Below are 21,498 nucleotides of genomic sequence, written 5' to 3'. Positions count from 1 at the left end.
ATATGTGCACGAAATAGCCTCCTCTGTAGGCTCCTTGCCCTGACAGAGCACACAATCTTCATAGCGATATCCATAACGTCCTTCATATTTAAAATCTTTGCACACAGCACTTGTTGGTGAATTATGCAGTGGTAATTAAGGAAGTCCGGGAAAGCGTCGCTTTTTTTGCACAGTCCGATGAACCCATTATTACAGCCAACCATGGCTGGTGCCCCATCGGTTGTAATAGAGATGAGTTTATGGAGGGGCAGTTTGCTCTGCTTAGCGAACTCCATGAAGGCTTGAAAGATGTCTTCACCTTTAGTGTATCCTTTAAGAGGCAATATGGTGAGCAGCTCTTCTTTTGCGCTCATGTCGTCAAAGGCCATTCTAATGTAAATACATAGCTGTGCCACATCTACCATATCAGTCGATTCATCGAACTGCAGGGAATAACACTCGCATGTATTAATGTCCCTCATGAGTTGCTGGTGGACATCTTCAGACATTTCCTCACAGCGCCGGGTCACAGTATTACGTGACAGCTGAAGGTCTTTAACAGCATCCATAATCTCTGTGTGATACTTGGAATTACCGAAGAGTGAATCGGCAGCGGCAGTCAATGCCTCTTTTACACATTCGCCGTCTTTAAAGGATTTTTTCTTTTTAGCGAGAATGTGACTGACACGATAAGAAGCAATTGTTGCAGATTTTGCCTTGGTGCTGGGCTTCGTAAAAGTAGACTGTTGTCCCACTAGTGAAGACTTCAGCTGCTGGAGTGCTGTTCTTCGTAGTACTGTTTTTGGAGGAAAATCCGCGCAGTGTTTCTTGTGCATCGTTGTATAATGCCGCTCCAAATTACCCTTTTTCGGCACAGCCACAGTTTGTTTACAAATCAGACATACTGACTTTGCGTTGAAATAAACAAAAAAGTAAGCCTCCTCCCACTCTTCATGGAAATGATATGTTTTTGGTCTTTTGGCTGCGCCGGTTCTGCTTGCGGCGCTGACGCTGGTGCTATCCGGCAGCTCATCGGAGGCGGCGTTGGAGCTGCTCCCTGGCGGCGGCGGTGGCAGGCGCAGCTCGTCGGAGGGTCCTGGCGGCGGCGGCAGTGAAGTCTTGCTTGCGTTGTTGAAAACGAGCGTCCTCTGAATGAACCTCTTTTTAGCTGGTGGTGTTCCATTCATCTTGCAGTTTCGAGTGACTGGTCTCAGAGCCACGTTTATACTGTACCTGCCAGGTGATGGGCCCGACCCCCACTCATGCCACTCCATGAAAACAAAGGCATCAATTTGCATCCCTATGGTGAAGCTCGCTGTCCGGAATGTAGACGGTATCGATTGGCGCAGGCTGCCTTTTATACACAGGACTGCTCGAACGTGTATTGTCCTCCCCTCCAAATCAAATCAAATTAAATGATTTTCCAAAATAATCTCGCGGCCTACTTGAAACCAGCGCGCGACCTACCGGTCGATCGCGATCGACTGGTTGGGCACGACTGGTCTATACGCTTATATATATATATAATCATTTACATCATAATCATAATAGTACATCATACATGTGGTTTTTAAAGTGTTATGATGGCTCTCTCTTCTGACAAGACAGGCAAGGGTTAATTCTGCAGGCTCCCCTGCTCCAAGGTCACATTCTTGTCTTCACAGAACTGTAAGCAAGGAGACTGAAGAGACTGACTGTGCCATACCAGCCCAGTATACATCTCACATATAGACACATACAGTAACATATGCTTAGATTTAAAACAGATATATAATAACCATATGCTTAAAACCTTTATATCCTACAATTGACAGAGAGAACAGGATGTCATAAATAACAAGAGTCACTAGTTGGCTGTGACTCTCAACACTATACATTACACTTTTCAGTTACATTGAAAGCACCTCATTATTGTTACAATGTTCTACTTTTTCGAGGAAGAAAATACTTGAAGTACAGTATATCTACAATTGTCTGAAGTTTTTGTTTGTTTTATTTGCACTACAAAGAGTGTATATATTTGTTATTTATTTTTGGTATAGTGCTTAACAAGCATAATAAAATTTTGCCCAGTTGTGGCCTGTAAATATCAAAAGTTCCAAAACATCTATTGTGTTATTTGTATCGATCCACTATATAAACATAGTAATTATAATATCTACATACATGGCATTTGATTGGAGGCTAGTCTCACTTTGTCCCACAGCAACATTAAAATAGTTTAGATTTGTGTACATTGTTTGTTAATAATGTATTGTATTAAGTGTCCATTTCATTATAATATTCAGATTTATCATAAATAATTGAACATACACAAGTATTTTATGTTCCGTTAAAGAGGGGTGGAGGTGGGGTCACATTTGAGCATTTAAAAATGTACTTAAAAGTAACGCAATAGTTACTTTCTGAAGTAACTAGTTACTTTTATCATTTGTAACTGAGTAAGTAATTTAGTTACTTTTTTAACTAGTAACTGTAACTAATTACTTTTTTAAGTAACTTGCCCAACACTGCTGATGAACTATCAAAACCAATTGCTTTTAGCTTATCAATCAGAATGGAGTGATTGACAGTGTCGAAAGCCTTTTGGAGGTCCAGCATGACCATGCCGCAGTATTTGCCCACGTCCACCTCGTGTTTGATGTGGTCGTTCAAATGGCAAATAGAGAAGGCATATGTGTCAGTGGAATGGGATGTTCTGAAGCCCGATTGGAATTCGTAGATTAGCTTTTTTTCCGCAAGGTATTTTTCGATATCAAGTTTCAAGTTTCTTTATTAGTTGTCATACAGAAGTACAGAATACTTTTATACAAAATGCTTCTTTCTGTTACGCTCCAGAGACTGTGCTAGACAAAAATAGATAAGTATAAAATTAAATAAGTATAGCAAGTAAAAAATAGAAGTCACGTACGTAGACACAAGTGTTCAGTATGTACATATGTACAATGTTCAATGCAGAGTAGAAGTAACTGAGTTACCATACAATATACTAATATACAATATACTATATAGTGCAAAGCAGAAATGGGATGAGGTACAATTTAGGTACAATTTACAGTAAGGTGTAATGAGGTATGGGTTGTAGTGCAAATTCTTTACCAATAAATATAAAGTGTGTTTAGGTGTTCTAAAGTGTGTAAAGTGGGTGCTGCATTGAGTTGTTTGTTTAAAGTGAGTGTGTGCGTGTGGATGTGTGTGCTGTGAGTGCATTTGATGGTTGTTACATAGTGTTATTGTTCGTTGAACATCCTGATGGCCTGAGGATAGAAGCTTCTTCATATATAGCATATCTGATAATGACTGGATTTGATTTGATTATTGGCAAAAGTAAGTCAATTGTACCTAGAGAGAGATTTTAGTTGTACTCTTATATTCATCCAATCTCTGTTTCTCCATTTTCAAGAACGTCTCATTTCCATATGTCTCATCGCCCATGTGACGTATATGGGTTGGTCATTACCATTATTATTGTATTTGTAACACCATATAAACACCAGGTTAGTTGTTTATGGAATTTTGTTTTGGTATTTGTGTATGGTGGTGTCACCGGGTAATAATTCCATCTTGTGTTTCCCCCCTCCTCAGGCCCTTTCCTGTAGAGACTGCTGAGTGCCCAATGATGACTACAGCTGAGGGCAATCACTCATTAAGGGGCGGTGGATAAAGCCTGAGAGACTGCAACCACACAGGGCGTCTTTTGCCATTGTTGAGACTAGTCTCATTATTGTGTCTGCCCTGTTCCACTGTGGTGTGGAAGTGAGTATGTGCGAGGTTCATATCCGTTATATAGCCCGTGGCGTGTGTATTGTGTTGCTGGGTGGTTTTCCCCGTTTGCCAACCATACCTATATATATATATATATATATATATATATATATATCTTGTGTTACTGTGACACTGGGTCACTTGTATGTGTCCAGTTACCATGCTTCCCCCATTTGATGATAGTATAGGGGTGTTATTGACTGTATGGTTTTTGTGTGGCACTGTGACGCTGGGTCTCAGTGCCCCACCGTTGTTTATCCCCCCATTTGATGGGGTTAGTAGTGTAGGGTTACTTATAATTGACTGTGCTTGTTTGTGCTTGCTGTTATCCCTGTTTGTTCTCCCCTCCCCTTGTATCAATTTATGTTGTGGGTTTTATTCCCCTTCTTTTGGATACATAATAAACACCATTTACTTTTGGAAACAGTCTTTATTATTTCCTCCTACCGGGACCCGTGCCAAAAGCACCTGCTGGACGGGTTGATTTTCACAGCAACCCGGTTCAGCTACCGTTATAAGTTCAACTGATACGTCTGTAAACATTTACATCATAATAAACCACTTATAGACCTTTGTATGTGACACCCCACATAGTACAACATCTTCAACGGAGTCTTGTTGTCATTTAACTTTCTGCGTTGCCGGTCTTCCTGCAGGCCGACCATTATGTCCAGGCGTGTAGCGGTGGTTGGAGGGGGGTGTGCAGGTCTAGTCTGCATCAAGACCTGTCTGGATGAGGGGCTGCAGCCTGTCTGCTTTGAGAGCAGTGATGACATTGGTGGTATGTGGAAGTTCAAGGTGGGTGAGGGAACTGTCCAAAGGAATGTACAAAGGCACAGTAGTTCAAGGGCTGACGGATCAATTCTGTTGTATTTCCCAGTAGGCCTAATGGTTGTGGGCAAAGAGTATGGTATTTCCCATTGCATGAAAATTCAGGTGGGGGAGCATTGAACAGAGTTAATTCCACCATAACATGCATCACAATGACACCATAGCACTGACACTGCGCACTGTCCTGGATCATCTAGACAAGGGGGGCACATATATTGCTAGTGTTCATCGACTACAGCTCAGCGTTTAACACCACTGTCCCGGCCAAGTTGGACCTGGGCACCCCCCACCCATAGATGTATATAAAGACTAGATCAGTGGTTCTCAAACTGTGGTACGCGTACCACTAGTGGTACTTGGTGGTACTGCTGGTGGTACTTGAAAACATTTAAAAAAAAGCACAAAAGGCCACTGAACTTAGAAGCAGGCCAGGCCAGTGTTTCTGGTTGCGGCGGCGCGATAGTTAGATAACCTAAGTGGGGAACAACCAGGAGATCACTGTGACAGAGAGTAATGCAGTCTAAACAGTCATAAATCTTTAATTCAACTTCAGCCCTGATCATAACCATTTATTTTTAGATTTTTTGTAATGTCAGATAAAAAATGAAGTACTCCCACTTTTCTGAAAAGAGTTGGTGTTAAATCTGACATTACAAAAAATCCATCAAAATCTGTGTTGCTGCTAATCATTGACACATGCCTAGCCTGTAATAATCCCCCCCAGACAAATGTACTTTGCATTTGATATATTGAAAATATTTTACTTTTTTGTGTTTTTTTTTAACAATAATTTGTGATGCCATCACACAAACTGGCATTTAAAGGGTAAACATTCAAAAATGTATTGAATATGTGTTTTCTTTTCTTTTTTACAATAATTTGTGATGCCCATCACAAAAGGGTAGAAATTCTAAAAGTCCTGCACCAGAATGCAGGAAATTAAGTTTTTGTAACAAAATAATTGTGTGTGTGTGTGTGTGTGTGTGTGTGTGTGTGTGTGTGTGTGTGTGTGTGTGTGTGTGTGTGTGTGTGTGTGTGTGTGTGTGTGTGTGTGTGTGTGTGTGTGTGTGTGTGTGTGTGTGTGTGTGTGTGTGTGTGTGTGTGTGTGTGTGTGTGTGTGTGTGTGTGTGTGTGTGTGTGTGTGTGTGTGTGTGTGTGTGTGTGTGTGTGTGTGTGTGTGTGTGTGTGTGTGTGTGTGTGTGTGTGTGTGTGTGTGTGTGTGTGTGAGTGAGTGAGTGAGTGAGTGAGTGAGTGAGTGAGTGAGTGAGTGAGTGAGTGAGTGAGTGAGAGAATGACGGACAATTGCTTGGCCGGTGCTCTTTAATCTCCTCCTCTCTGCCGTCACCTGCCTCTTCCGCCGAGCCATGGGACATGAAGACGGTGTCCATGTGGAATACCGCCTTGATGGTAGCCTCTTCAACATCCGCCGGCTCCAGGCACACACAAAGACAAAATCCTGCCAAGTATGTGAGCTACAGTACGCTGATGACTGTGCCATCTTAGCTCACAGTCCAGAGTCTATGCAGCATGCTCTCGACACCATATCCAGCCTGTACCAATCCTTCGGTCTCCAGGTCAACATACAAAAAACCGAAGTCATGTCCCAACTCACTTCCCGAACCTCTACACCTCCCAGTTTTCACATAAACGGTGTTCCACTCAAAACAGTGGATCATTTCACCTACCTCGGCTCCACTCTGTCCTCATGCTGCTCCCTTGACGCGGAGATACACACACGTATCAATAAAGCGGCATCATCCTTTGGACGCCTACGCAGCAGGGTTTTTGAAAACCGAAACCTGAAGATCAGCACCAAGGTTGCCGTTTACAACGCAGTATGTCTCTCCACTCTGCTCTATGGAGCAGAATCCTGGACCCCATACCGCCGGCACATCACCAACTTGGACGCTTTCCACATCCGTTGCCTCCAAAGGATCCTCGGCCTGACCTGGGAAGATCGAGTCCCCCACACAGACATCCTCAACAACACCAACTCAATCTGTATGGCCGCAGCTGTGGCCAAAAAACATCTTCGTTGGATAGGGCACACCATACGTATGCCTGACCACCGCCTGCCCCGCCAAGTCCTCTATGGCCAACTGAGAGGAGCAAAGCGGGCTGCTGGAGGCCAAAAGAGACGCTTTAAGGACTACACCAGGGACCTCCTAAAGTGTGCAAACATCACGCAGCTTGAAACTCTGGCACTCGACAGATCAGCCTGGCAAGTCACTTGTGCCACTGCAGTTTCCCAAATACACCAAACGAACCAAGACCGAAGATCTGAGAGGCGCACGCAACGACACCAGCGGGCGGCTGGCATCCCCCAGGTATCTGGCTTCCCTTGCGCCATCTGTGGACGGGTGTGCGGCTCAAGGATCGGACTCAACGCCCACGAGAAGTGGCACCAGCGGCAGTGTCGCTAACTCCCCTCCCCACCCCCCCCTCTCCCCATCCCTGGAGCAAGCGTCATCATCGAACACGATGGACAGCTAAGAGAGTGTGTGTGTGTGTGTGTGTGTGTGTGTGTGTGTGTGTGTGTGTGTGTGTGTGTGTGTGTGTGTGTGTGTGTGTGTGTGTGTGTGTGTGTGTGTGTGTGTGTGTGTGTGTGTGTGTGTGTGTGTGTGTGTGTGTGTGTGTGTGTGTGTGTGTGTGTGTGTGTGTGTGTGTGTGTGTGTGTGTGTGTGTGTGTGTGTGTGTGTGTGTGTGTGTGTGTGTGTGTGTGTGTGTGTGTGTGTGTGTGTGTGTGTGTGTGTGTGTGTGTGTGTGTGTGTGTGTGTGTGTGTGTGTGTGTGTGTGTGTGTGTGTGTGTGTGTGTGTGTGTGTGTGTGTGTGTGTGTGTGTGTGTGTGTGTGTGTGTGTGTGTGTGTGTGTGTGTGTGTGTGTGTGTGTGTGTGTGTGTGTGTGTGTGTGTGTGAGTGAGTGAGTGAGTGAGTGAGTGAGTGAGTGAGTGAGTGAGTGAGTGAGTGAGTGAGTGAGTGAGTGAGTGAGTGAGTGAGTGAGTGAGTGAGTGAGTGAGTGAGTGAGTGACGGACAATTGCTTGGCCGCCGGTGAACTACGCGGGAGACTCCGCCTTGCGCCCTCTAGTCTTTATATATATATCTATGCCCCCACCTACCACTGGATCCTGACAAATGGGCCCAAGTGGTGAAAATAGGGAATGACACCTGATCCTCAACATCAGCTGATTGATTGATTGATTGAACATTTTATTAACAGATTGCAGAATGGGTACAATACAGTACAGCTCAATACACACAATTGTTAAGGGGATTCAGACCAGAGAAAGCCTTTCGTCTTGTTTACATCAGGGTCCCCCATTTTCAACTCATCATCAGCTCTACTCCCTGCATTCTGTGCTGTGTGCAGGGGTGTAAAGTACTTGAGTAATTGTACTTCGGTACAATACTTAAGTACTGTTTTTGGGGATTTGTACTTTACTCAAGTATTATTAGGTTTGTATACTTGTACTTTTACTCAATTACATTTCAGAGAAAAAAAACATACGTTTTACTCCTTACATTTAAAATGCAGACCTACAAAGTACAAATCTCGCAGGTCCAACTATTTAAATTAGTATATTTGTTTCTCTGGCCGAACTAACGTTAACGTTATTAATCCTGCGGCCGCACTTTATTTAAAAACAGCCAATCAAATCAACATCAATGGAAAATTAACCCGCCCATACCCATGCTGATTGGTCCTTGTGCAAGACTAGAAAGTGGGATCTTTGATTAAACACCTGCTATCAGAAGAATAGACAGTCAGAGTGACAAGCTACAGAAGATGGCCACAAACGATAGTACGAGTGATGAAGAGGACGAAACGGAACATTTCATTGCCCCGGAATAAAAAAAGGTTTTTACTTTTACTTTTTAGTACTTAAGTAAGTTTAAAAGTAGAAACTTTTTGACTTTTACTCAAGTGTGTTTTTAGGCAGATACTCTGACTTTTACTTGAGTAAGATTTTGAGACGGTACCCATACTTTCACTTAAGTATAATTTCTGGGTACTTTTTACACCCCTGGCTGTGTGTATACGTCCTGCCATTTTGGTGTTGCAGCTGTTTGTACGTTACACCATTTTGGCTTATAATTCTACTGCCTCTTGCTTAGTGCTGCTACGGTAACGTGAGGCGTCCCAACGCCATCTCTGCACTGGCGACTGGCCGTCAGCAAACGGTACTCAATTATAGATTCCCTACCTCAAACCCTATTGTTTTTTTCTTCTGTGTATTAAACTAATTTCCAAATAAATACATACCTCTGTTATACCTTAATCACATCTGTATGTTGTATTGCTGTTTTTGGAACCTGCGTAAACTAGTCCAGGTTGATTTCTGCGGCCTCTGATATACTGTATGTAACTTCTTGTATTGTCGTCTTCACTGTTACCTTTTAGGTTTCTTTCATGACATGGGAGTGAGCGGAGAGTAAATATTCCATTTTACTTGGTGTATGTGGCAAAATAAAATCTCAACTTCAGTGATGATTCAGATTCAGAAGAATGTGGTTGCCCTGTGCACACCACACACAGCAGTGCATATAATACCGTATGCTTCTACTCAGGAAACATACATAAACAGATTAGGGTTAGAGGTAGCTTTACACTACCCCAACTTTAATCAACTTTCCAATGTCTCTGTCCCACGTCTCTCCAGGAGACTCCTGAGCCAGAGCGCTCCAGTATCTACCGCTCCCTTGTGGTCAACACGTCCAAGGAGATGATGTGTTACAGCGACTTCCCCATGCCTGCTCATTACCCAAACTACATGCACCACTCCCAGCTGCTGCAGTACTTCAGACTCTACGCTGAGCACTTTGACCTGTGCAGACACATTCACTTCCAGGTTAATCCCTTTCTCATCCACTCTCGCATGACCCAAGCTGCATGGGCTCTCCATATCTTCTGATGATTACCAGTATTTTCTGAAAAGTGGCATGTCAGTCATCATGTTAAAAGCTCTTGCCCAGGATACATAAACTGTTGAATATATCAAAATATAGTATTATTTTAATGAAAGGGGCCGAGGGGGGTAGGTAAGTGGGTGGTTGTGGATGGGGCCTCTATGTCCCTGTCTGCTCCTCCATCCCTGCTGATGTTACTCCCTAGGTAGGTGTAGTGCTCCACGTCCTCTATGGCCTCTGCCCTCAGGAGGAGAGAGCAGGGGGAGAAAATGAATGAATGTGGATGAGAGCCTTGACATTAAGTGGTTGTAGCTACGGCTGTGGGGGTGCTGGAGACATGATCCAATAGACTTTTATACGCCTGAGTCTCCTGAACACGGACAGACCAATCCCAAGTCGATCTGCCCATTTCCTCGGCCGAGCTATAGTCACTTTTCCGCACCTACTCCCAAACTCTGCATGCGCAGATTGCCCACAGAGTCTCTCTGGATTGTCCAGAGATCTAGGTTTATAAATCTGCGCATGCGGAGTATGGGAGTAGGACAGTAGGTGCCTATTTATAGTTGCATGTGGACATAGTGTGTGTGTGTTTCAGACCAAAGTGAAGAGTGTGAGGCAGAGGCCAGACTTCTCTGTGTCTGGTCAGTGGGAGGTGGTGACTGAGAACAGGGATGGAGAGGAAGAGAGGCATATCTTTGACGGAGTTCTTGTGTGTTCAGGACACTTCACACACCCCGTAATACCTCTTGACGACTTCCCAGGTTAGTAAATGCACACAGACATCACTAGCATGCTAAAATTTGAGTGTTGAAGAAATGCTTGATAATCTTTAAGTCCATCGCTTGTAAATGTCCATCACTTTTCATGAAGGGACTGCAACCTTCCCAAGTTTCCAGACCATCACTTGCTTTTCAAACATTCCAAACAATTACAATATAAGCCTACATTGCCGTTCCGTTGCATGTTGCAGTATTTAATAGTGTGTTCAGTGGTTAGTATTTACAGTAGACCCCTTAGCTAGGAAGGACATTTGTACATGTATTTAATAATTGTAGGTGGTGGGAGTGTTTAAGGCAAGGAATAGGTTCATGAACAATTTCTTAGATTAATATTATGATGAGTTATGGCTTTGCAGCTATCCCATGGAAACAGATCTGTTCTAGACATTACAACAGTGTATGAGTCCAGCACTTTTCCATGAAGGGACTCCAGTGAGCCTTCCTCTTGAGTTTCTAGACCATCTGTTCCTCCAGGCCATCAGACATTTCCTGGCAGATGCCTCCACAGCTGGGAATACAAAGACGCAGATGCCTTCAGGGGGAAGAGAGTGGTGGTGGTCGGTGTCGGAAACTCTGGAGGAGACATCGCCGCGGAGATCAGCAGATCTGCACAAAAGGTGGGGAGGAAGATGGAACGGAAAAACACAGCTAGCTTCTAACTCTGTTGTCTGACATTGGTGGTCTAGAGACCCCTGAGTGATGTTTCTTAAACATTGGGTCTGGTACCAAAATGGGTCGTCACATGACCTTTTGCTTCCCCACAGAATGGCAGATTGTTTGAATGAGTCTGGGTCGCGAGACAAAAGTCAATTTACTAAATCTTGGTACTCAAAAATATGTTTTAAGAACGATACTCTAGAGGGATTCCATTCGGCGAGATACAGTACTACATTCATAGTAACCCATTTTCATGGTATGTCTTGCCAACTAATTTGGTGCAACACCACAGCTCATTGGCCATGGTTGGCTACGGTTATCATTTATTATCACCTGGGAGATTGATTGCAATCACCTGTTTGCCAACCATGATGTCTGCCATGCAATCCAATCCAATCTAACTTTATTTATAAAGCGCTTTAACAGCCACAGGGGCACAAAGTGCTGTACAGAGGCAGCATATTAAAAAACTATAAGCGGCACTAAAAAATAGATAAAATAACAAGAGTGCTAAAAAGGGGGAAAAAGGTAAACATAGGCAAGAATAAGGGGCGGCTAGGTGGTGTAGTGGGCAAGGCACTCGCCACCAGTGTGGAGACGCTAGGATTCGCGTGTTCGAATCCAGCTCTCCACATTGTTTTCAGTTTAGCTGGTCGTCCGCAGTAATACACATTGGCCGTATTACGGGGAGGGAAACTGAAGGGTGGGGATCGGGCGTTGTGAACAAGCGACTCCTACAAGTCGGTTGGTGTGCCTGCGCAGTAGAATCAGGAAGTGTCGGGGGCAGCGTGAGCCTCCCACGCGTTACTCCTCGACACTGAGAGATCGAGCTGCGCAGGTGAAAAGATGCGACTGCTGTTACCTCAAGTACCGGAGGGGACTTGTGCTATGTATGACTTAGTCCACATTGCAGCCGGCTTGTGGGAGGCAAGAAACAGCGTTCGTGACAGGGGAGGGTTGAATTGGATGATACGAAATTGGGATGGGAGAAAATATAGAAAAATGGGAGAAAAAGTGGATCAAAAAAAACATAGGCAAGAATAAAAATTTAAAATAGATAAGACTACTTAAACGCCTTCAGATGGCGTTCTGCACCATCTGAAGGCGAGCCACCGAGGATCCACTCACCCCTATATAAAGTGCATTGCAGTAATCCAGCCTAGTAGTCACAAATGCGTGGATTACTGCTTCTAAATGCTGTGCCTGTAGGATGGGTTTAATTTTGGCCAGCTGCCTCAACTGGAAGAAGCTTGATTTTACCACGGCCTTGATCTGGCTGTCAATTCCTGGTAAATGTTTACACCTAGGTTCTTCACTAACGGTTTGACATGTTGTGCCAGCGAACCCAGATCTAGTAGTGAGGTCACAGAGGGGCCACCAAATACCATGACCTCCGTCTTTTTATCATTAACATTAAAAAAATTCAAGGCCATCCAGGACTTAATGTCGTTGAGACATTTGGTCAGCGGCTCTATAGAAAAGGAGCCAGACTTCTTTAGTGGCATATAAATCTGTCTGTCATCAGCGTAGCAGTGAAAAGGGATGCCGTGCTTTCTGAGGATAGAACCAAGGAGCAATAAATAAATAGAAAAAAGGACAGCGCCAAGTATCGAGCCCTGGGGGACACCATACAATAGGGGGTGCAATACTATTTACTAACCAATTTGTTAATCTATTCATGATTTCTTTATTGAACCTTTATTTAACCAGGCAGGTCAATTATGAATATTCTTATTTACAATGACGAGAGGCAAGAGGACAAAAGGGCCTCTTGAAGGGTAACAAAATAAAACAATGAACCTTGAAACTTGTTGGTGTCCTCCAACACACACAAACACCCCGTCCTTTTCCTGTCTCCGTCAGACATTCCTCAGTACCCGCCAGGGGTCCTGGGTGATTGGCAGGATGTCTTACAATGGTCTCCCCCTGGACATTACCTTCATCACCAGGCTAGCCACCATCCTGCACCTCATACTGCCCAAGGCTCTGGTCAACTGGTTCGCAGAGAGAACCCTCAACCAAAGATATGACCACAGATTGTACGGTCTGATGCCCAAACACAGGTGACTTCTGTAGCCCGGCCAGACACATCCCTAGGTTTGACATTCACAGCACTGCTCTGACGTTGCTGCTTCCCGGCTGTATATACGCTTTGCTTGCTTCATATTACAATTTTATTTAGCTTACTCAGAAACATTTTATTACCTAAACATTAAATCCAGGCCACTTATTTGTCAAACACTTACCCCGAAGTTGTTGAAATGGTCCAACTTCTCAAATATTTTATCCACAGTCTATCTGTTTACCGGGTGCTGCCATTATGAATCGAATGTGACTTGAGTGAAAATAACTAATTTACATTCTAATAAAGATGTCAGCCCCCAGTAAACAGACCATTGACATTTTTAGATGTTGGACCATTTCAACAACTTTGGGGTAAATGTTTGACAAGTAAGTGGCCCGGATTTTATGTTTAGGTAATAAAATGCTTCAGAGTAAGCAAAATAAAAATATTCTAAAGATCTAAAGTTAATTTCAGTCCCATGTTAATTTGTTCAGCTGTGATATTAAGTGAACAAAGTGTAGCAGTACATATACAGGTGGGAACCAGCAATGCTTGACTTGAGTTATGAGAATGCACCCGTTAAGTAGGCAGCTGATGCCTACTATAGCAGCCTCCTGTTTCTCTCTGCCTCGTGACCCTATACCATTTGGTTTATTTATAAAAAATAAAAAAGTCACACTTCTGCCTAGGATTATTATAATTAGTTTTGCATCACTGACAACCGTGCTACTGATGAAGTTAAGAGGCTAGTGTTTTATTGATCATCCTATAGATCCTGAGACCACCAAGTCGTCCTTTCATCCCTGCCATGCCTCTTCTCTTCTCCCAGGCTTTTTGACAGGAAGCCATTGATCAACGATGACCTCCCTGATCGAATCCTACAGGGGGCGCTGGCGATGAAGCCCAACCTGAGCAGGTTCCAGGGCCCGGGGCTCGTGTTTGAGGATGGCACAGTGGAGGAGAACATCGACGCTGTGGTCTTCTGCACCGGCTACACTAGCCCCTTACAATTCCTACCCTCATCTCTGTCTGCGGGGCCTGGGCGAGAGGTAACCTTGTACAAGTAGGTATATTAGCAGGATGATTAGCAAGTTCTATAGTGCTATTACATCTGGGATGTAGAGCAAGTCAATCTTATCCCCATATTGGTGGATAATCATTGAAAGACTCGCTCAGTGATTTAATACGACACATGGGACAGAGGGGGATTATGTCATCACTACATCACTGAAACGAATGGGTTATTAAACTAGCTTCACATTTTCACTTGAGGTCTACTACACTTACAATGTTCTCAAATTTCAGGCAGCTGTTCCCTCCGTCTCTAGAGCACCCCACGCTGGCCATTATGGGTCTGTTTCACACCAAAGGACCAATCATGCCCACGGTGGAGCTCCAGGCCAGGTGGGCCACCAGGGTGATTGCTGGTAAACATATCTTAAGTCAACATACACATACCAACAAGAATGCATGCACATACACACATGTAGACAAAAACACGTACTGTCTCTCTCTCTCTCTCTCTCTCTCTCTCTCTCTCTCTCTCTCTCTCTCTCTCTCTCTCTCTCTCTGACACACACACACACACACTCTGACATTGTCTTTACCTCAAAGTATTGTACCTCACTGTTTACTAATTTTTACTACTTTAGATTGTATATTCCACTGTATATTGTATATATGTATATTGTATATTCCTCTTTACTTTTTTTTCTACTTACTTTATAATTATTTATTTTACTGTATGAAGCATTTTACCGTAAAGTACATGTATTTTATTGTGATATTTAATAAACAAACTTGAACTTTATTTCTCTAAGGTGTGACTCATCTTCCAACCAATGAGAAGATGCTGGCTGTCATCGAGTCTGACAGGAAGAGACACATGACCAGGTACACTGTAAGAAATCACAAGTCAACCTATCAAATAAACTTCACATGACCAGGTACACTGTAAGAAATCACAAGTCAACCTATCAAACAAACCTCTCAGAGGGCTCAGCTGGGTGTCTAGCCCGAAACAATACAGAACATTTTAGAAAGAAAAAATAGAAAGGCAGCACTCAATAAAAAAAACAATACCTCAAGTCTTGCTCAAGAATACAAATTAAAGACTAGTTAAATTAAGATTTGAGGTATTGATTTTTATGTGCCTTAACACATTGGACGCCAATAACGTCATAATTCGTTATTGCCCGCCATGCGTTGAACGCCAACAACGTGATAATTCGTTGTTGGGATCAATATTTCATTTTTTCGCCATGGCATTCATAATTCATCCAGCCTCCCTGCAGGACTGCAGCTGCACCCTGTCTGTTATTGCAACGCCTCAATACCGCCGCCTGGTGGATGATCGGGCGAGTTAGACTCCACGCCAAACCGGAAGTGGCGCTGGTGCATCGAGGAAATCCCTCCGGCAGTAATATCTTGTTACGTGGGTCCAGACAAACACTCGAGTGCATGGGATCGCTTTTGAAACGCAATAATCTATATGATTTCGGCGTTTATTGTGTCATACAAACGGGAAATGGATCTAGCAGATCGACGTCAAATAATTGGAATATTTTTCCTCCAGTCTCATCGTCGAACGGTAAGAGGAATATAACGTTATAACGAATATAGCCCGATTGTTTATTCATTTCACGGCAATGAACAATGTATCAACCCATACTAAATAAAGCCGTTACTGACGATCAAGGAATTATAAACGACCCCCCCCCCCTTTCCTTCACGCATGATGAAGGATAATGTATACCGATCATATACATTTGAATTTTTTAATATAGCGTGTATAGGAAAGAAACGCCAATCGATAATCTATCATGCTTCAGGGCCTATAACTCGCGTTTTTGGAATTACAGCAGAAAAGCTTAAAACATACTTATATTCTCGACGGTATTAACACAACAATGTATGAATGAAAAAATATAACGTTCCCACCAGGGGAGGAAATTAGGCCACTTTACTCGCCAACTGCGAGTATTTTTTATGTTTTGCGAGTGATTCACGAAGACCACTCGCCAGTCTGGCGACTAGTAAACAAAACAAAACAAAATAAAATTATTCTGCAATCTACTGATTCGCTCACTGGCACAAGCCGAACTCTGACTCCCCCCTTATGATTCCTCCCATTTGCGCCTCATAATAATCCATAACCAATGAACATCATCGTTGTACAGATGCGCTCTAAGCTCCTCCAATGAACACTCGTTTTCTAGAAGATGTCGCGCATCTAGGGGAAGTGGACAGACCATTGCGTGCAGACCTACAGACTGCTGTCAGCGTAATTTTTTTCCATAGCCGCATTTTGCGGAGACGCTCTCTGATTGGCCACTTCATGTGACATGTGCGCCCAATCGTGTGACGCCTGTTTCTACACCGGTTAAGCTTAGGCACTCTTTCGAAGTTGGTTAGAGTTTGTCTTAGAGCAGGGCGATAGAACACCAGCCCTGATTCCAAACTCTAACCTTAACCAACTTCGAAAGAGTCGCCTAAGCTTAACCAGTGATAAACTAGGCGTTAGGTAGTTTGCAGGCTGTTAGACCCGGAAAAGGGCAAAGACACAGCTCGTCACGCGATTGGGCGCACATGTCAGTGGCCAATCAGAGAGCGTCAGTCAGTGGCCAATCAGAGAGCGTCTCTGCAAAATGCGGCTACGGAAAAAAAATAACGCCTCCTGTCACCGACTTGACAACGTAGAGACAAACTTAGACAAAAACACATCGTGGATGAAAATAATTGCACGTAGAGTCGTCTCTTTCGGATATCAGTGCGGTCTGACATGGGGGCGAACAACAGCACACAACGTTCTCCTTCGAGTCGGATGAGAATGACAAGTGGGCGCGAGGCTAACCCAGCATTAGCCGGCTAGCTACCTAGCATATAACAAGCTACCATAACGTGCATTCAACATAGTGGACTATACTGAGCGGCTTTGCTTAAATGCAGCCGAGTGACATTTTATTATTACCGGGTTTTCCCCCATATCACCACTCGCCCATATGCCCTTCACAACGGTGATGTTGTCATACTTGTCATTCAGAATACACCTGCTGAACCCCTAGCGTTGACATGTGGTTCGATTCCAATGTATTGCCATCATACAGCACAAGTACAGTACAACCAGAATACGTTTGGCATCCAACCAGAGTGCAAATGTAACAAGTCAAGTTCAAGTGATTTAGCTATTACATTACAGTGAAATGCTTGGTTCTTTCACTGCCCAGCCCAACCCAGTCCAACCTAGACCAGCCCAACTTTCCCTGCCCAACCCAGTCCAGCCCAGCATCTTTCACTGCCCATCAGCCCAACCCAGTCCAGAATAGTTCCCTCTTTCATGTTAATATGTGATATCCTAATATTTTGAAGAGTAGAGACGGTGTGATTAATACATGTTGTATGCTAATATTGTGGAGAGTATAGAGACACTTATTAATGTTTTATGCTAATAAATATTTTAGAGACATGGTGTGATTATTACTATGATTGAAAATCTATTTAGACGAAGACATACAAAGAAGTAATTATCACAATTAGCGATTTATTTTTGGCTGGTAAAAAAATCTGTTTGGCTGGTGTAACTGAGGGGTACAATTCCCTGACTGTATTGATAAGTATGGTATCATTAAACCACTACCGCTTTATGTACTTTAACTACTGGCCATACAGTACACAATATCTAAATATGATGAACACTTTCCCACCATGAAACCAGGTCCACACAAAGGTAATAATCAAATATTTAATATATAGCAAAGGGTACATATAATATTCACCATTACATTTATGATTTGAATGCTCTTGTAAGGCAAATGAGTACTCGTAGGCAAATCAACACTGAATGTCCAATCTCTGGTTACGCAGGAAGCAAGTATACAACCTGGCTCTTAGGGAATTATATCTATGGTCACTTAATGATTATAGCTGGATATACTGTAGGGGTCCTGCCGGTTGTAAGCCAGTAGGGGGGGTAGGAGAGCCGTCGGCAGTATCCCGTCTGGTCAACGATGTCTAGAGAGACTTCACGTACAGAAGACAGTGCAGTAGAATCTTGATCCACAGATGAATACACCTTGGCTCTCTTGTAGGCTGTAGCTGTAGCTGTAGCTCCACAGTGAAGAAGAAGCGAGGCGACCTCAGTCTGGTCTGAGCGCCGTCTCACCTTGACTCCTTTCGGGGTAGATCCAACACTCACCGGTGTTGGCGATTATCCGCTCCACAAATCAAAGTACCAAAGCAAATATATATTCCATGCCGCATAGGGCTCAGCAGTCGTCGGGTAGGTAATCCAATGTACAGGTCCACTCGGTCCTCGCCTAGAACTCCTCGGATGAAAGCACCACGCGTGGTCTGCCCAACCTGGTTAAGACTCTAGATAACACGAGGAAGCGATGGGGGTGCTGCTCACTTTAGAACTCTAACCGCACGATGCACCATACATAATAGACTATTATTACTTAATAGAAATACGGTGCCAAACTCTGGCAATTCAGCTATTAATTCGCACGAGGTCTCAATGCTATTCTAAGGCCAAACAGGCCATACTACACCGCACGCGGTATCGTGGGGTGAGGCTTCACGTTCTGTTACTTAGTTGGGTAGAAGGGTAAAGGACTAAGAGGAATTCTACATTTCTTGCGCCATATTTATATGCACCGTGAACAAATAGTGCCACTCTGCTTTCGGTAGCCGTATTCCTGCGCGGAGCCGGGGCTAGTAAGGGCATGTCTCGTCGGTACCTTTGAACTTGAACGCCAGGGGCTGGTCCCTGGCGCCTGGTCCTTTTGTCCAATAAGAGAATGAACTATTATGGGCTGTAGTAGAATAACGGAATATTCCGTGTATATGTACAAGGAATATACAAGGGATATCAAACGATATACAAATACTATTCAATATATATCCATAAATAAATATATATATTCGGTTTAATCTGATCCTTCACAACAGCTGGTAAAAAAAAATCATCTACTCGCCAGTTAAAAATTTGTTTCCTCCCCTGGTTCCCACATCCGGAACGATAGATACCCGATGTTGAATGGGCCATAGTAATATCAATATAGCTATAATATTTAAAAAGTTATAGCCCTGCAAAGAAGGTAAACATCTCCATAGGCTTACAGCGGTGGCAGACTGGACCCAATGATGGGTACAATGCACGGCGCCCAATGTGTTAAGACGGTTTTTGCATTTTCTTTTTTTAATTTATTTTTTATTTGAGAGCAAATATATTAGAAGATATTGAATATATTAAATATCACGTTTACATCACTCCTATTTAATTTATTAAACAAAAAGGTTACATGAAAATATAAGTTGAGACAATTTATGATCTCTTTCCAGTGTAGGTGTTGTGTTTTAAAGACTGCTGATTGAACTGTTTTACGATGTGTCTTAGGTATATTATTCATAATAACCTGTATACTAAAACAGCCTGTTTACTAAAGATCCCACCCCTATCTCTTGATTCAGCTACCCAAGTCCACGAGAGGCTGCGCTCCAGGTGGACTACATCCCCTACCTGGATTTCATGGCTAAGGAGGTCAGTTCACCTCTGCTGAGCTCTAGCTATATTGTTTTAATTTCAGTTCAGCCTTTATTATAATTCCACTGGACCAATTATTTGGAGTTAAATTGGCAACATATCACAGTGTAACAATACAACAAGGTAAAATGTACACCCTACAATAAATGACAGAAGTCTACAGTTTATAAGTATGTAACGTTCTAAATGGGCCCCTGTTTATTCCAACCAAATTCCCTTTGAGCTTCTTTGATTGGTCGAAAGGGGGAGCCCCACAGTGAAACTTCCCTTTGAGCTTCTTTGATTGGTCGAAAGGGGGAGCCCCACAATGACACTTTGATTGGTCGAAAGGGGGAGCCCCACAGTGAAACTTTATAATGTAATCTCTCTGCACTGCTGGTCAATAAAACGTGCTCACAGTAGACTGTGTGTCAGTGTGTCCATGTTAATTGAAGCAAAATAAATTTAAAAGATATATAAAGATTGTGACATAATGACATTGGATGATATAATTCTACATGTAGTGCTTTAGTGCCTGTGCAGTTTATCCCAATAGTCTTATTTGTTTCTATATTTGTCGTCATGCAAAAGTCATTACAATACATTTTCAGATAGGGGTTCAACCGAACATCCTAGGACTACTACTGAGAGACCCTGTGCTGGGGTTGAAGGTGCTCCTGGGTCCTTGCACCCCATACCAGTTCCGTCTGACTGGGCCAGGACGGTGGGCTGGGGCCCGTCAAGCTATCCTCACCCAGTGGGAGCGGATTGTCCAGCCTTTCAGGACCAGGGTGGTAACTGAACCAGAGACCAGGCCTTGTGCACTCTGGCTGCTGACACTCTCTGGGGCAGCTGTGATGGTGGCTGTGCTGTTCACTAATCTCACCACAGTGCTGACGGACCTAGCTCAGCTACTGGACACCACATTATGATGATGAATTGTTGAGATCAATTGAAAATGGTGGACCCTGATGTAAACAAGACGAAAGTCTTTCTCTGGTCTGCATCCCCTTAACAATTGTGTGTATTGTACCCATGTACCCATTCTGCAATCTGTTAATACAATTTCCAATCAATCAATCAAACACACTGCTAGGAGGCTCTTGGTAAAGACACTGTAGACAGACTAGAATTATAAGAAGGATGGGACTCAGCACTGTGTGGTTTGTCTTCCAGTGGTAAAGGTTTCTATGACACTGACTTGTCCTTATCTTATAGTTATAGATCCCAGACACATGATCTGATGTAGAAGCAGCTTGTTGTATTGAATGGTTCAAAATGGATGATGTCAAAATACTATGTATTCAGGGGAATGTGACCAAAATAATTAAATGGTAAAGAACTAGAGGAATACCAGTTTATTTGCATAATATAATAGGAAAACACATGCAATACCTACTTTATATATATAGCAAAACATTTACTTGTAAAATGTGTAAAAAATTACAAGATAACCTAAACTGAGAATTGGCTGCTCTAACTATAGGGTGGGCAAACTTGGCAATTTGTAGAGTGCTGATCTGATAAATACGAGGTATACGAGAAAATGAAAGTGGTTTATATGAAGCAATTAGCACAATTGTTTGAAAGATGTATAAAATACTTTCATATACTGGTCATGAACCACGACCCTGACCTCATATCTTCTTTCAAAAACAAAATGTCAGCTACATAAATGCCAAAATGAATTCACTGCAAACCCATGAAGACTGCATGAGAAATATTGTACTTTGACCTTGTCTTGTGTCTGACCATCTTCCTCTGTCGCAGCACTTATTAACCAAACAAGCTTAAGTTAATGAGCAGTGATGTCAGTCTGTCTCAGTCAAGCTGATGTTTCCACTCACCTCTATAGGGAGGTGTAGTCAAGTCAAGTCAGCTTTATTTGTATAGCACATTTACAAATGACTAAAAGCCAAACCAAAGTGCTTCACATGATAAAAACACATACAATGCAGTAACAAGTAAAAATACACTAAAATTACAGAAAAAGG

At 43.1% G+C, this 21,498-nt stretch overlaps 1 protein-coding gene across 1 annotated transcript in view; it reads left to right on the top strand.

Annotated features, from left to right (window-relative positions):
• Positions 1-21,498, top strand: part of LOC311223638 (uncharacterized protein) — a gene marked incomplete at its 3' end in the record, with an annotated part of 115,252 nt that overhangs the window by 26,951 nt on the left and 66,803 nt on the right. Inside the window, exons 2-12 of the mRNA XM_084308412.1 lie at positions 3,565-3,735; positions 4,401-4,542; positions 9,234-9,422; positions 10,076-10,241; positions 10,734-10,876; positions 12,780-12,979; positions 13,811-14,044; positions 14,287-14,408; positions 14,802-14,874; positions 19,453-19,522; positions 20,116-20,430. Of these exons, the coding sequence (XP_084164538.1) occupies positions 4,411-4,542; positions 9,234-9,422; positions 10,076-10,241; positions 10,734-10,876; positions 12,780-12,979; positions 13,811-14,044; positions 14,287-14,408; positions 14,802-14,874; positions 19,453-19,522; positions 20,116-20,430 (1,644 nt within the window). The 5' untranslated portion in view covers positions 3,565-3,735; positions 4,401-4,410. The remainder of the gene's footprint in view (positions 1-3,564; positions 3,736-4,400; positions 4,543-9,233; positions 9,423-10,075; positions 10,242-10,733; positions 10,877-12,779; positions 12,980-13,810; positions 14,045-14,286; positions 14,409-14,801; positions 14,875-19,452; positions 19,523-20,115; positions 20,431-21,498) is intronic.

This window comes from Notolepis coatsorum, assembly GCF_963971535.1.
Source record: "Notolepis coatsorum genome assembly, chromosome: 2".
Lineage (NCBI taxonomy): Eukaryota > Metazoa > Chordata > Actinopteri > Aulopiformes > Paralepididae > Notolepis > Notolepis coatsorum.
Note: the sequence above shows the minus strand (reverse complement) of the source record. Positions and strands in the feature narration are given on the sequence as shown.